Source organism: Hirundo rustica, chromosome 1 (assembly GCF_015227805.2).
Source record: "Hirundo rustica isolate bHirRus1 chromosome 1, bHirRus1.pri.v3, whole genome shotgun sequence".
In the NCBI taxonomy this organism is placed as follows: Eukaryota; Metazoa; Chordata; class Aves; order Passeriformes; family Hirundinidae; genus Hirundo; species Hirundo rustica.
Window position 1 is genome coordinate 147,715,699 of NC_053450.1, and position 13,942 is coordinate 147,729,640.

General features: G+C 39.4%; 1 protein-coding gene across 1 annotated transcript in view; it reads right to left on the reverse strand.

The window, feature by feature from the left end:
- Positions 1-1,941: 1,941 nt before the first annotated feature.
- UBE3C (ubiquitin protein ligase E3C) overlaps positions 1,942-13,942 on the reverse strand; it is a 70,381-nt gene continuing 58,380 nt past the window's right edge. Inside the window, exons 20-23 of the mRNA XM_040058573.2 lie at positions 9,991-10,179; positions 9,836-9,902; positions 8,852-8,982; positions 1,942-6,554 (exon numbers count right to left, since the gene is read on the reverse strand). Coding sequence (XP_039914507.1) covers positions 6,384-6,554; positions 8,852-8,982; positions 9,836-9,902; positions 9,991-10,179 — 558 coding nt within the window. The 3' untranslated portion in view covers positions 1,942-6,383. The remainder of the gene's footprint in view (positions 6,555-8,851; positions 8,983-9,835; positions 9,903-9,990; positions 10,180-13,942) is intronic.

The following is a 13,942-nucleotide window of genomic DNA, read 5'->3' on the forward strand; positions in this document are numbered from 1 at the left end:
TGAACCAACTTTGCAAACAGAATGTTTGATTCTGCTGTGGACAGGGCAGCTTAGTCCCAGACTGGAGAGCAACTATTCTGGCAATAAATGTAGCAACGATTTAACCATCACACAAGAAGAGCTCATCGCTTGACACCCCTCATCCTTGTGAAACCAAGCTGCAGGACAGCTGTGCCTGCCTTTATGTCCCATTTTTTGCCAGTCAGAATTCCCGTATTTCTCCTGTTTGACTGTCTGATGTGCTTTGCTGAATTCTGGGCTACGGGACCTTCAGAAGACAGTAAAAATACAGGAGTTTGCATAAGAGGCTGCACTTGGGCATTTAATACTGTTGATGGCAGAAGCACATATACATTTAGGTGATATAACATTAGTCCTATGGTTTTTATATCAATGTTTAGTGTTCTATCTATTAAAAAAAATGTGAAAACAATTCAGAGCTCAGTTTTTACCAAGTCTGCTATTTCGCATTGATAAGAGATTTGCAAAATCCTTGGAAAGTCAAAGCAGCACTGGAATTTGAAAAAGGAAATCCACAAAATCTTAAATCCAACCCTACCTGGTAGGTGCCACTGATTAACAATCACAGGAATCTGACAAGAGATTTACTGTCATTTAACTCAGTCCCCAGTTGCATCAAAGACCTCAAGAGGTATTTTGAAGATGCTGCTGGGTTCACTAACAAGCAAGGCAGAGGGAAAGATGGTTAAGGTTTTGGAGGCTGTGTCGTCTGAGGAGAGGCTGAGAGCTGATGTTGTTCAGCCTGGAGAAGGCTCAGATTCCTTAGTACTGCCCCACAGAAGCGATGGGCATAAACTGGAATACAGCAAATATATCTAAACCTGATTAAAAGGGTTTATTGTGAAGTTAACTGAACACTGAAAACAGGCTGCCCAGAGAAATTGTGGGTTCTCTGTCCAAGGAGACATTCAGAACTCCACAGGTGAAGGTCTTGCACAGCGTGCTGTAGGTGACCCTGCTCTGAGCAGGGGGTTGGAGAAGGTGATCTCCAGACACTCCTGACTTCAGCCATTCTCTCAATCACTTTTTGCCTTGTCTCTCTACACACGAGAAATTTAATGCCCTTTCCGGACTACCAGATACATACTGAAAAACAGGTCAGATACACAGGCATTCATGTTTTTATTAATGTTACAAATTAGGAAATACCCTGCAAGAGTTTTCTATAGTTTTATGTTTACTGCATTTTTAGTAGCAGGTAAGCTGAAGCATATATGCTGCTATTTCTAAGCATTTAAAAATAAATATGCACAATACTAACTTTATCAGTATTAAAGTAGAACGAAAAGTGTATTTAGCAATGAAAATAATGAATAAGCAAAGGGAAGCAGATAAGTCTAATTATCAAAGGAGATAAAAACTAAACTGCACTTTCAAATGGGCCCACATGTGCTAGAATCCCCAGAAGCAGCTGAAAAAGAAATTTATGAATTACAGCTTCTCAGAGTTCTATCCATGGAGTTTTATTCTTTCCAAAGATCCTCAAGAAGTCTTTACAAAGCAGAGAAAGTGCATTGTTTGAAAGACATCCTGAAACAAAGGTAAACCTCAGAGCTGCAGCTTCCTTGGCAGAGTGGGATATGACAGCTTGAAAGCTGAAGGTATGAACCATCCCAAAGCAGTAGAACCACAGGAATGTTTCAGCTGGAAAAGACCTCAGTGATGACTGAGTCCAGCCATTAACCCAGCACCGCCAATCCTACCACTGAACCAAGTCCCTCAGTGACACATCTCCAGGAATTTTAAATCCTTTCATGAATGGTGACTCCCTCAGTGCCAAAGGTGGCGAGTTCCAACGGTACTAACTTCAAGACCAACAAGCAGTTAATATTAGATTCCTTAAGAACCTATTCAGTACTATCAGTTTTTAACAAGAGAATGCCCAATTTACTGGAAAAAAATGAAAGAGTGCTTCTGCAGTTTCAAGAAAACTCATATTATTTTATTCACAAAAGCAGAAGTCAATAAAAATATAGATATCCTGATCAGTTTTACAGACTATGTTCATTTCTTCTCCTTCACTGACAGGCAAAAGCATCATGAAAAAAAAAAAAAAAGTAACAAGCATTTACATCACAGACCATTATTAACACAGATTCATGTATATGAGCAAATATTACAGGTTGAACAAACATTCCTCCTTTGTTTCTTTTTCCTTTTTTCTGTGCTGTAATCTTTTTCAGTGGTGGTAAGAATATGTGCTGTCTCACTGGTATTTAACTATTAGTTTTTGGTAGAAACTGAAATGTATGAATTCACTGCACTCTAAGTGTTTTCTCTGAATTCCAAACCCCTTTATAGGATTAAATAAGGATGCTTGTGCTATATTACTCAAGTGATGCCAAAAAATGTCAATATTGCTACTAATAGCATCAGGAAGCCCATTTTTTATTATTTTTATGGAGCACCTCCCCCAAAAATACCTGAAGATATCCTTTTCAAATCAAACTTCTGTCAGCTCACTGTTTACACATGAAACTGGATGAAAAGCTTTCCTCTTTTGAAGATATATAAATGTTCCCTAGAAATCAATTTTGTGACATTTATACAAGTCTGGCTTTCAGGACCATGACGGAAGACAAGAGAGATTAAGGACAAGGCCAATTACTCCTGGTTTGGTTTGCTATGCTTCATTTTTTTAACCCACCTAATAGCACTGAATCCCCAACTGGAAGAACTCTCATTGAAATAAAGAGACCAAGCGCTAATTTTATTTTTTTATTCCACTTTCAACGCCTTTGAACTTTGTAGAGATGAAAAATTTTGTGAACTCTTCCATCATACAGACCTTGACAAAAATGTTTGTAGGACAAGTTACAAAATCACAAAGCCAAACTTACTTGAAAACAAAAACCAATCAGAAAGCGCTTGCTTTTTCAAAAAGCAAGCACTGAACTAGGAGGAAGAAACACCATTGTACAGAAACTTATTTTAAGGAAGGGTTGTCTTCTATACAGAAACCAACCCCAAACTCATAATTATTACTGCTATAATTCTGATGATCAAATGTACAATAAAATTTCAGGTTGCTTGCACACGGAGTGCTCCTGCACACGGAGTGCTCCTGCCTCTGCCTACCTAAACTCTGGGAGCATCACCACTGGGGGACAGTTCGCTCTTCTTTTAAAATCCAGAAAATCCAATTTCATATAGAAACAATTCTTGCTACATAAGTGCTACAAGAGATCATTTTGACTCCCCTGCTCCTCACGGACATGACTGTTACCTCTCACACCTTCATCTCCTGTTCCTCAAAATGTCCAGGAATACATCATTGAAAAGCAGGAACTCGTGCTTCAACGTGCCTGTCTGAAGCACGTTCCAGCTGGCAGAGCTGGAAGCACTGGTTCCCAAAGGAAAGCCCCACTGCCCTCTCACTGCAGCCTGCACTCTGAAGGTGAAGCTGTGCACGCTGAACTCGGGGCTACAGCTGCTGATGCCCTGCCTGTGCCAGCGCCACACTTCATGTACAGCACACACAGACATCACCGAGTGCTGCACACCGAAGAAATAAAACATCAGAGTACTGGCAGCAAACTCAAGTTCTCTCCTGAAGGTTTCTGCAGCTCTGTGATTCCTGCAATTACAGCTCTGTGCAAGTCACGCTTCCCCCAGCCTACCCTCCCTGCGGCACCCGCTGCTTTCCTGGCCACAGACAGCAATAGTGGGCACTGGCTCCTTTTCAAAAGCACAAAGTGGACGTTACCAGTCACCAGTACTTGGCATGACTCCAACACAATCTTCAAAATACAAATATTTAATAGAAAAATTTAATTTAATTTTACAAAATACAGATACAATACTACCCAATGTAGCAAAATAATGGAATTGAAAAATAATTTCAAAATATTTAAAGCATTAGGTTCTAAAATAAATAATGCTATCTAAAAGAAGTGTTCAGGTTTTGCAATTAGGAGGAGGCAGTTTCACTATTACTGATCTCTTTTTCAACTTCTTTACAAGTTTCATAATTTATGTAGAAAAATATACAAGAAAGGAATCTGGGATAAAGAATAGGTTGAATATGTAACATTTAACATAAATAAAAAGCCTAAAGCAAAACCAAAAAGAAAACCAATCATTTTATTTCTGTACATCAAGACTACAAATAGCATTTTAACACTTCATTTATTACCCAAATTAGGAAATTATACATTTTTATATGGTTACTAGTAAACATCTTAAAACCACTCAGTTTCCCCACATTTAAAAGGATATTGCTGGTTACTGCTTATTAAATAGGAAATCCAGCAGAGTTTCCAGTAACAGCAAATTTTTTTTTTTTTTTTTTTTTTTTGCATAAGAGATGAGTACAAATTTGATTGTAATTTCTGATGATTTAAAATATAAAAGTAAAGTTCAGAGGGATGGACTGATGAATCTTACAGTCTGAACTATAATTCCTTTTTTTAAACTCCCTGGAGTTTGCACATGAAACCCTATGATGTGCCTACTACTAGAGGATCAGCTCCTTCCATACGAGAGCAATTTTTTCCCCAGATATCAAATTATATTAAGCAGCACATTCCCACTTACTTTTCTCAGCAGAAATACTGCAGGGAAATGGATATAAAAGCTGTTTAATCACAAAAAAAAAAGTTAATTTGATTAGTGTCTACAGCACAGATATGGCATTTAAGATGGAAAGAAATGATAGGGAAAAGGAATGTGAACACCACAGGCTTCAAATATAAAAGATAAAGCCTGATAACTTTGGTTCAAATAACTTTAATGATTATTACATGTTTATTTTTCCAAAGTGGTGATTTCTGTATGTACTGTGTATGCCATAGGAGACTGATTCATTTAAAACCAACCAACCAATCAACAAACCTGTACAGGCACAAAAGACAGAAACAGGACAGAGAAAACCTGGAAAGTCACATCCATTCAGAACAGAGTCCAAGTGATAATGATGCAGCAAAGCTTGAACTTATAATAATGCAAATCCATTTTCTTCAAAGTGTTTCAGAAAGCACAAATGGAATATTATGCCCATTTTATCTCAGTGCCTATTATCTTGGGGGAAGGCAGTATGAAACAAAATCAGTTCTGCAACAACTATCATAGAATCATGGACTATGCTGAGTTGGAGGGGGTTCATCAGGACCATCCAGGACACCCCAAGAGTCACAAGTCTCTGAGAGCATTGTTCAAGTGCTTCTCGAACTCTGGGGCTGTGACCACTGCCCTGGGGAAGCTGTTCCAGAGCCCAACCACTCTCTGGGTAGGAAACCATTTTGTGATACCCAACCTCCATCTTCCCCAATCCAGTTCCATGCTGTTTCCTCAGTCTTGTCCCTGCTGACCACAGAGCAGAGATCAGTGCCTGCCTCTCCTCTTCCCCTCACAAGGAGTTTTAACTGCAATGAGGTCTCCCCTCAGTCTTCTCTTCTCCAGGCTGAACAGACCAAGTGCCCTCAGCCACTCCTCACATGGCTTCCCCTCCAGGCCCTTCACCACCCTCATGGCCTCCTCTGGATGCTCTCCAATGGCTCAAAGTCTTCTTTATACTGTGGCACCCAAAACTGCCCCCAGGACTGGAGGTGAGGCTGCCCCAGAGCAGAGCAGGACAATCCCTTCCTTGCCTGGCTGGCAATGCTGGGCCTGGTGCCTCCAGGACAGAGTTGGCCCTCCTGGCTGCCAGGGCACTGCTGGCTCGTGTTCAACTTGCCATCAAGCAGCTCCTTTCTGTGGAGCTGCTCTCCAGCCTCTTCATTCCCCAGTCTGTCCACACAGCCAGGGCTGCCCTGTCCCAGGGGCAGAATCCAGCACTTGCCCTGGTTGAACTTCATATGGTTGGTGATTGCCTATCTGTCTATGATTTGTAAACAACTCTACAATATAAGTTAAGATGTTAGGTTGTCAGTAATGAGCATTTTCATGCTCTCAGTTCTGGGATATCTGCAAACATCTGCTTGCCTTCCTTCTCAAAGATTAATTACAGGATGTTAGCCCTGTCTCATCCCAATGCACCGCACAGTACACAACTTTATTGCCAGTTTGCAAAATGATTTATGTTCGAACAGCACAAAGCCAAAGCTTCTTCTTTGGTTAATTTCACTGAGATGTCACTGTTCTTTAAATGTGCTCTTTCTTCACATAAACACAGAAATCAGCCACGCTGCACACAGCATTCATTGTTTTGAGTCATAAAAGCAGTGTCAACGCAATATTCAGTAATGGAAGCTAACTAAGAAACCGTGTTTAGAAACGAAACCTAATTGAGGGCATTGGTAAGACACAAGAGCTGCAGAAATGTAGACAGAATTCCCTTAAAACTTGCTTGGGTATGGGTGCTGCTTATAGAGTAGGCACTGGTTCGTTCTTCTGCAGATCATCCAAATAAGCATTGGTTGGACTCAGCTGAGTTCAAATCCGGCAGCACATTCAATGGCATAGAGGAGCTTGCTTCGCATCAGGTTCTCATCATAAAACTCGGGGAGCTTCAGCAAGTTCATGCAGGTACTGGCAGTAGGCAGCCTGTCTAAGTCAGATCCTCCATTGTGAATGCAAAATGCAGGATATAACTCCTGGAAGATGCAACCAAAACAAAAAACAACCACATATCAAAAAAATATACAAGCCAAAACCTACTCTGCAGCAGCTGGCACACATTTCTATGAAGTCAATCACTTGATGAAAACAATGACACTGAAATGGCATTTCTCTCATTCTTCACAACACCAAAATTACTCTTTAATTGTGTATTGTCTCCCTCTGCCTGGTCTCAACAAGATCCATTAATTTGCAATACAGAAAGCAATTTCTATGATTCTAAGGAAAATACAATGACTTGTTATTGTTCATACAGTCTACGATACAAATTTACAGTGCAACAAAAACAAGGTATCAATGTGCATAGTGAGACTGTAATGATATAAACTTGTCAAACCCAGGTTATTCTTCTGATGTGTTAGCTACTGATCTGAAGAAAACACTTTAATGACATTTTGTATGTAATATTAATTGTTTTAATAATATCCCATTTACCTCCTTCCAAGAAATAGTAGAGTGAAAAATCTATTTATTTGTTACCTCCAAAGCTCTGCTTTTTCTGGTAAGATAGTATTCATTTTATCAAATGTTTGCCTGAGGTAAAAAAGTTCTGATTTTAGAAACTGGAAAAAAATCCCATCTCCAAAGGCAAAAGGTCAATGAGATTCTAAGCTAAATTATTGTTCAAATGGAGGCCTTAAAAGTATTTCATGGCTAAAATGTTGCATTTTTAGTGTTCCTTTCAAAATGCTAATTGAATTCCCCTACTCTAGCTTTAAAAATGGAAAAATGGAGTTCTAAATTGAAATGTCATGCCAAGGGCACCATTTGTTGCATAATTAAATACTGTACAGCGGGAAACTGCAATAGTTTGGAAGGGAAAAGAATCATCAATTTATTATGTGACCTGATTGGAACTTAACAATTTTCAAACACGCTTTAATGATCTTTTTTTTTTTTTTGTACGTAACAATTGCATTTTTTTAACTTATTAAACTTTACTTAGCTTTAGTAAATGTAGTTCTGAACCTGACTCTGGCAATGAAAGTTTAAAATTTTTAAACGATGCAAAGCTGGACTATGTTATCTATAAGCTATGACCTTCAGGATACTTCCTAATCTTAAATCAACATGCACGAACTTGCAGAAAACATGCTGGTCCCACAATGTAATGCATACACAGAAAATTTCAGAGTGAAAACCAAAAATTGTGTTTCTCTCAGAAAAATACAGCACACACACCGAAAGTGCTGTACAGTGATATTTGCATGGACTTGGGGGATTTGGGAGAAAAGCCTGCAGACTTTTAAATAAGGAATCACATAAATCAATCGACAAATACCCGAGACAGAATTCATGTGATTCAACAGCCAAGTCCATTATCTCCATATCCATATCTATGGACACTCTTTACTGTTAAAGGGGATCTGGTTAGCATGTTTTGGGGAGTCTAAGGCTTGACTCATTTCACCCTGAAGTTGACACACACAGAACAGTCAGACCAATTACCAACTGAAAGTGCCAGTTCCAATCCTAGATGTCTATAAAAGGAGTGTAGCTAAACTACAGATTACAGATACTGAAGATGGAGGATGCTGCCTATCCACATGGCAACACCACCACCAGCACTGAATGTTTCCACATTTTAGAGGAAATGATGTGATGGCTGGTTCTTAGCTAATATTTTGCAGTCCACTGAAATTCATGGGTAGAACAACTCCAGAACTTAGTTTCAAAATGTCTTCACCTTGCCTTGGCCTCTCTTTAGTTTTATCACCAGTCAGTACAGCAGATTTTTCTTCATATTAAGCTTCCCTGTAAACATCAATCTGGAGACTGCAGCTAAATATTTTGCTGCTAAGGGTAGGTAATGAGCTGTGAGCTATAAGCAGATAAATGGGAATTAGAAGAAAATACATGTCCTGCTTCAAATGGTAAATTTAGGAGGATCAAATTTAGTAACTGCTTTTATACCCTAAATTCTCTTTTGCCTGACTTAGAAGACACTAGGCTTAACTCAACCTGTTGCTTGGAACTGGTAGCAACTCTGCTTCAGCACAACATGAAATGGCAGCAGGGACCTTCCATCACATGCAGCAAGTGCCCTAATCAGTGATTTGCAGGCTTATCAAATTTCACAGTTAAAATAGAGAGCAACAGAACACTTCATTACATATTTTAAAACTGTACTTATTAAGCATGCAAATGCAAACATTGAAGCTGTTTCTGTAGTCACTGATGAGTATTCTCAAACAGTAGATTCCTGGACAAGAGACACTCGGACCAATATCTGCAGCATTTCTAAAGCTTGCCAGTAAGCCAGAGGACATACCTTAAACCCCAGAAGAGGTGGTCGAGAGCAGCTCGTTACAAATTTGAGTAGTTTGCGTTTTTCTTCATCGGTGAAGCTTTCTACAACCCTCCAAAATATTTTAATTACAGGATGGTCTGCTGTATAGCCACCTACAATGAGATTTAAATTATCTAGAATAGTTTTATGTAAGAAATAAATTCTTCAGAAAACCTAGCATCGGTCTTGAATGGGGAAAATACTACAACCAGCAGGCTTGTATTGTTAACTTCCAGTACCTACAGATCCGTCACCACTGCAATTTCAGTTTCATTGCTTACCTATGGATACTATATCCCTCAGCTTCCTAAATGCAGTTTTCTTCCCTGAGTCATATTTTAAATTAATTTTATTTAGTTTAGCATTTAGCTAGTAACTTCAGATTATTGCCTTTCACTCCAAGAGTGTGCAAAATCTGCAAGACCCAGGATGTTACTGAATTAATCTGCCTACCCTGAGGTTAAGTCCAGATGTGAACTGATGATTTGGTAGCTACTTTTTGATTATATTCATGATAAATGCAGGGGACAAATGAAGAAAGATTCCTTGCATTTCTCACAAGGAAAATATATGATTTCCCTGTTCAGATTGTCAGAGTAACGCTAAGTATCTAAATGGGGTAGTAGAAACTACTATCCCAAAGTATTTGCACACTTGTTTTCATATCAATCAAACACAGTCAGTGACTACCTTTAATTTAGAAAAGAAACATCCTCGAATAACCTGGTTATAGACTTGCATTTAAGCACGTGAATAAAAGAAACTGAGTATCTCAATTTCCCACCATTTATAAAATTGGGTTGTAATTTTAGCCAATTTTCTGAAATTTAGTCACATCCACCAGATTTGGCCAAAAGTAACAAGAATGACCCTGTAACATTTTCTTAAAAGGCAAGACAAAAAGCAAGGTCAGTTATTCCCAAGTCAGCCACAATAGATTTTTTCACTTAAGCAAAATATGCTTACCTGAATAGTTTGTGAAAGATTTAAGGTCATCCAAACTAATAGGAACTTGTGCACCGGAAGTCAGAACCTAGGAAATTAGACCGTCACATTACGGGCAGAATTCAGCAATTATTTCTGTTTAGAGCAGTAGTTTTGTGCACTTTAAGCAGCAGTACCTGTATCTCCTGCTGATCAAACATTCGAAGCCACTCGAGGTTCACCACGTTGGCCAGCCCCTGACGGAAAGCCAGGCAGTGCTGCCGGATCTGTTTGTTCAGCCTGTAGTCTGCCACCAGATGGATGTAGGCGATCCGGTTGGCGCTGGTGACGGGAATGTCCTTTCCACCCGGCTTCAGCTCAACCACCTACAAACACAGCCATTCTCAGCACCTGGTGAACTGCACTGCTGTGCTGCAGCCATGAAACGGGGCTGCAAAACACCCTAGGAAGTGATGTACCCGTTTGAAGCTGACTAGAAAACGCTTGGGAATAGTCACCTCAAAGGAAGATAGAAGATTACGAGGAGTTACAAAGGCAGGTGGTTTTTCTGGTCATGTGTAAGAGCACATTCTGTGCAGCCAGACCTTCAGCTGCCAATGCAGCTCATCCCACAGCCCCATGGTTTATCACAGAAAGCAGATAAAGCACAGTGCTCTTTCATAGGAGCTGTCGGCAGCTCCCCACAGCTTCACTGCTAAGTGCCCTGGAAGGGAGAGCAGCCTGTAACACCACAGGGCTCATACAGAACACTCTCCTTGCAGCTGGGTTAGGGAAGCTGTGTCTTCTCTAACTGCTGCTGGTGAATTCTGCAGGGTCACATTACGGTAAAAGCAACGTCTGCTGAGTTAAAATTTGAAGTCTGACACAAACCTGATTTGCAGAATGCTCAGCATTCACAATTCATCCTGTGGAAAATGTACTGTTGTACATACTTAGCACATTCAATGAAAGTAAAAAACCAACCAAACAAATCAAGCCTAAGTGTTGTTTTTCTACTGGGAAGCTCTGCTTTTGTCCTTCAGATACACCAAGGTACCTCAGTATGGGAGCATTTTTAAAGAAAAAACCCAAACTACAGATACTGTAATTGCATTAAGATATAAACCAGCTTCAAAGATAGCTGTTAATAGAACATTATAGGCTTTCACATATTCTACTATTTACTACATTAGGTTAATTTTGTTAAGCAGCAGCCCGACTGGAAGGTATTATTAGAGTATTTAAGAGACGAATTTAAAAAACCTGAAAAGCCAAAATACTGTCACCTTCTGAACTCTTCAAAAAACTGTTTCTTTTTTTTTTCCTACACTCTGGAGTCAGCAATTTCTTCATTTACACCAACTGTGCACTTCAGTGTGTGGTAATGATGACATCTTTAGAGCACAGAGATTTTAACACAGGAATAGCTTCTTTTCTAACATCTTACCTAATAATGAGAGCTGCTCTTGTACTAAGCAAAATGTGCAAAATGGTATGATTAAAAATTCACAGTGCTTTTGAGCATTCAGATTTTTTCTTGATTCATAGCTCTTTAAGGCAAAAGAAACCATTAAGATCAGTGAATCCTGACCTCCCAGATAACACAGGCCAAAGGATTCTGTCTACAGATTCCTGCATTTAACTCCATAAATCCACAGATGAGTTAGAGCACATTTTTAGAGACATGCAATCCTGTGATGGAGTATCTACCACTTTCTTCGATAAGCTACCACAACCTGAATTACAATAGGTGTTAAAAATGTGTCTTACGTCCCACTTTAATCCTTCAGCTGCAAGCTTCTGGCTTTTGTTAACACCTACAGTAAAAAATCTCATCAATACTCTACCATGTCTGTGTGCAGGTACTGATTATGATTAAAACCTACTCCTGCAAGAATTAAGCAAAAGGAAGGTGTCAGCATAGGTGACACCATTTCACACCCTGTACCATTATGTTGCTCCCTTTGACAAGAAGCAGGGACACAAGACCCTGGAGGGCTCTCTCTCTGGGATCCACCCATCACAGAGCCTGGCATGGGACACAGCCAGGGACCATTTCCAGAGGGTACAGGCCAGTGGAGCCACTTGCTGTCCTGAGGATGAGGGTATTTTTACTGGTAAAGTCCACATGGAGTATTAATAGAAGTGTGGGACACGTTCCATACCAGAGTGGAATAGAAACAGGTGATGAGAAGGGGCCCCTGCACTGCTGAGCTCTCTGTGTTTCATCCCACTGCCGTAATTTTACTACTGACACTGGAAAGTTAATCAACAGATTAATCCAATTATTGACAAGAAACATTCTAATTTTCACTTCAAATCCAATGGGTAAGGTTTGTTCATACCCATTGTCCTTATTTCAATGTCGAAGAGCTTAATCAGCTCTTTCCTTCCTCCTCAAATATATCCATGGTGTATTACTTACGGCAGCAACTTCATTAATCTTTCCAGAGACTTTTACGTGGAACTAAAGACAGTGGGTTTTTTTAATTTCCTCCTATAAAATACCTTTTACAAAGCCTAACAAGACCAGAAAGCTTTCTCTTATTTCTTAAACTCTTGTCCTCTTTAGCTTTACAAGACCAGAGCAACCAGCGATGTTCCACATGAACAGGTCAGTGTTGTGACCTCAGTATTACTAATATCTCACTATCTGCCCACTTACAAACTCTCTCTGCTTGTTTTGCAGAAGTGCAGAATTCTTTGGGTTGCTTACACTATTTAATACAATCCCTCTCTCTGAGGTATGGACACACTGAGTTAGGCCATATTAAAATGCATTAAAGCATATTTGTATCACCTAACTCATCAAGCATTTTTTAAGAATATGAACACCAACAATACACTTACAGGTATCACTCCACATGCATACAACACTTTCTCTCTGCTCAGTATTTACACTAAAAGATGCCTGCACTGAGCTCCTTCCCAAAATAGCCAAAGGGAACTACTGCCAGTGTGTTCTAGAAAACTTCTGTATTTTAAGATTCATCTCAGCACTAGGTGAAGTAAAATGTCTGACCTTCCCTGCAGGCCAGCAAATAGAATTAGGACACAGATTAATTTCTATTTGCATTGTAATAGCACTGGCTCCACTGTGCTCTAGGGATGTCAGGAAAACTGTATTCATTCTACAATAAAAACCTATTCTCTCCCCATAAAGTTCTTCCTGCAAAACAAAGACCAAAAAACTGTTGCTCTTTCTGACTGGTATTTTTAGAAAACAGGATGAAGTTGTTTGGATTTTTAAAAATCCTATTATACCTTTTATATTTTTAAGTAACAAATCTTGGTTTCTGAGCAACATTTCTGTAGCTCCCCCTCCTCCCCAGAACCCTGCATTACCACAAATACAGGTACAGGACTCAGTTAAGTGCATTTCCTGGGGTTTTCCAGAGACCATTTTCAGAGTTTGTCAGTGTGAGGTTAATTTTACCACTGTTGTGTCAAAGTTTCATCCAAGACCAAAACAAAAGGGATAACAGAACACAAATAATAAATATTTTATGCCAAAAAGGGTAAGAAGGATGTAAAACAGAAAACAGTAATACTTGGTAAGCATAAAACTAAAGTAAAGGTAGATGCACTCAGTGCTTTCATGTCATTAAAGAAACTATTGTAAAATTCCCACTTAATTCTAAAATTCAGGAAAGAGTTCCTTTTTAAAAAGGCCATTGCACGACTTAATAGATCTTAAAACGCTTTATCAGCTTCATTTTTACTTTTATCCATCCAGTTTTGGCCACTAGATGGGGCAAGGCAATAACCGAGGTTACCCGGGACTGCCACGCGAGGAAACTACAGCCCCGTGTCGTCTGTTTCTACCCTGTAGATCTAAGTTTAAACAAACAAACAAAAAGCATTTTAGCTTGGTTTGTAATCAAAATCGCATGTACTAAAGGCAAACAAACCGTAGATATAATTTAAGTAAGTATTCAGATCATTCAGACAAATTTGGTTCCCTACTCACCAAGTGCATCTCCCCTGCAAAATACAGGGGAAATAAAAGAGGACAGAAAAGTCCTGTATGAAGACGTAAGACAATTATCTCTTCACAGAATCACAGAACCTCCAATGTAAATTCATAAAGCTCTTATAGATATTCAACAACTCCTACAAGATGAGAACCTTTTCTCTTTTCTCTTGGGC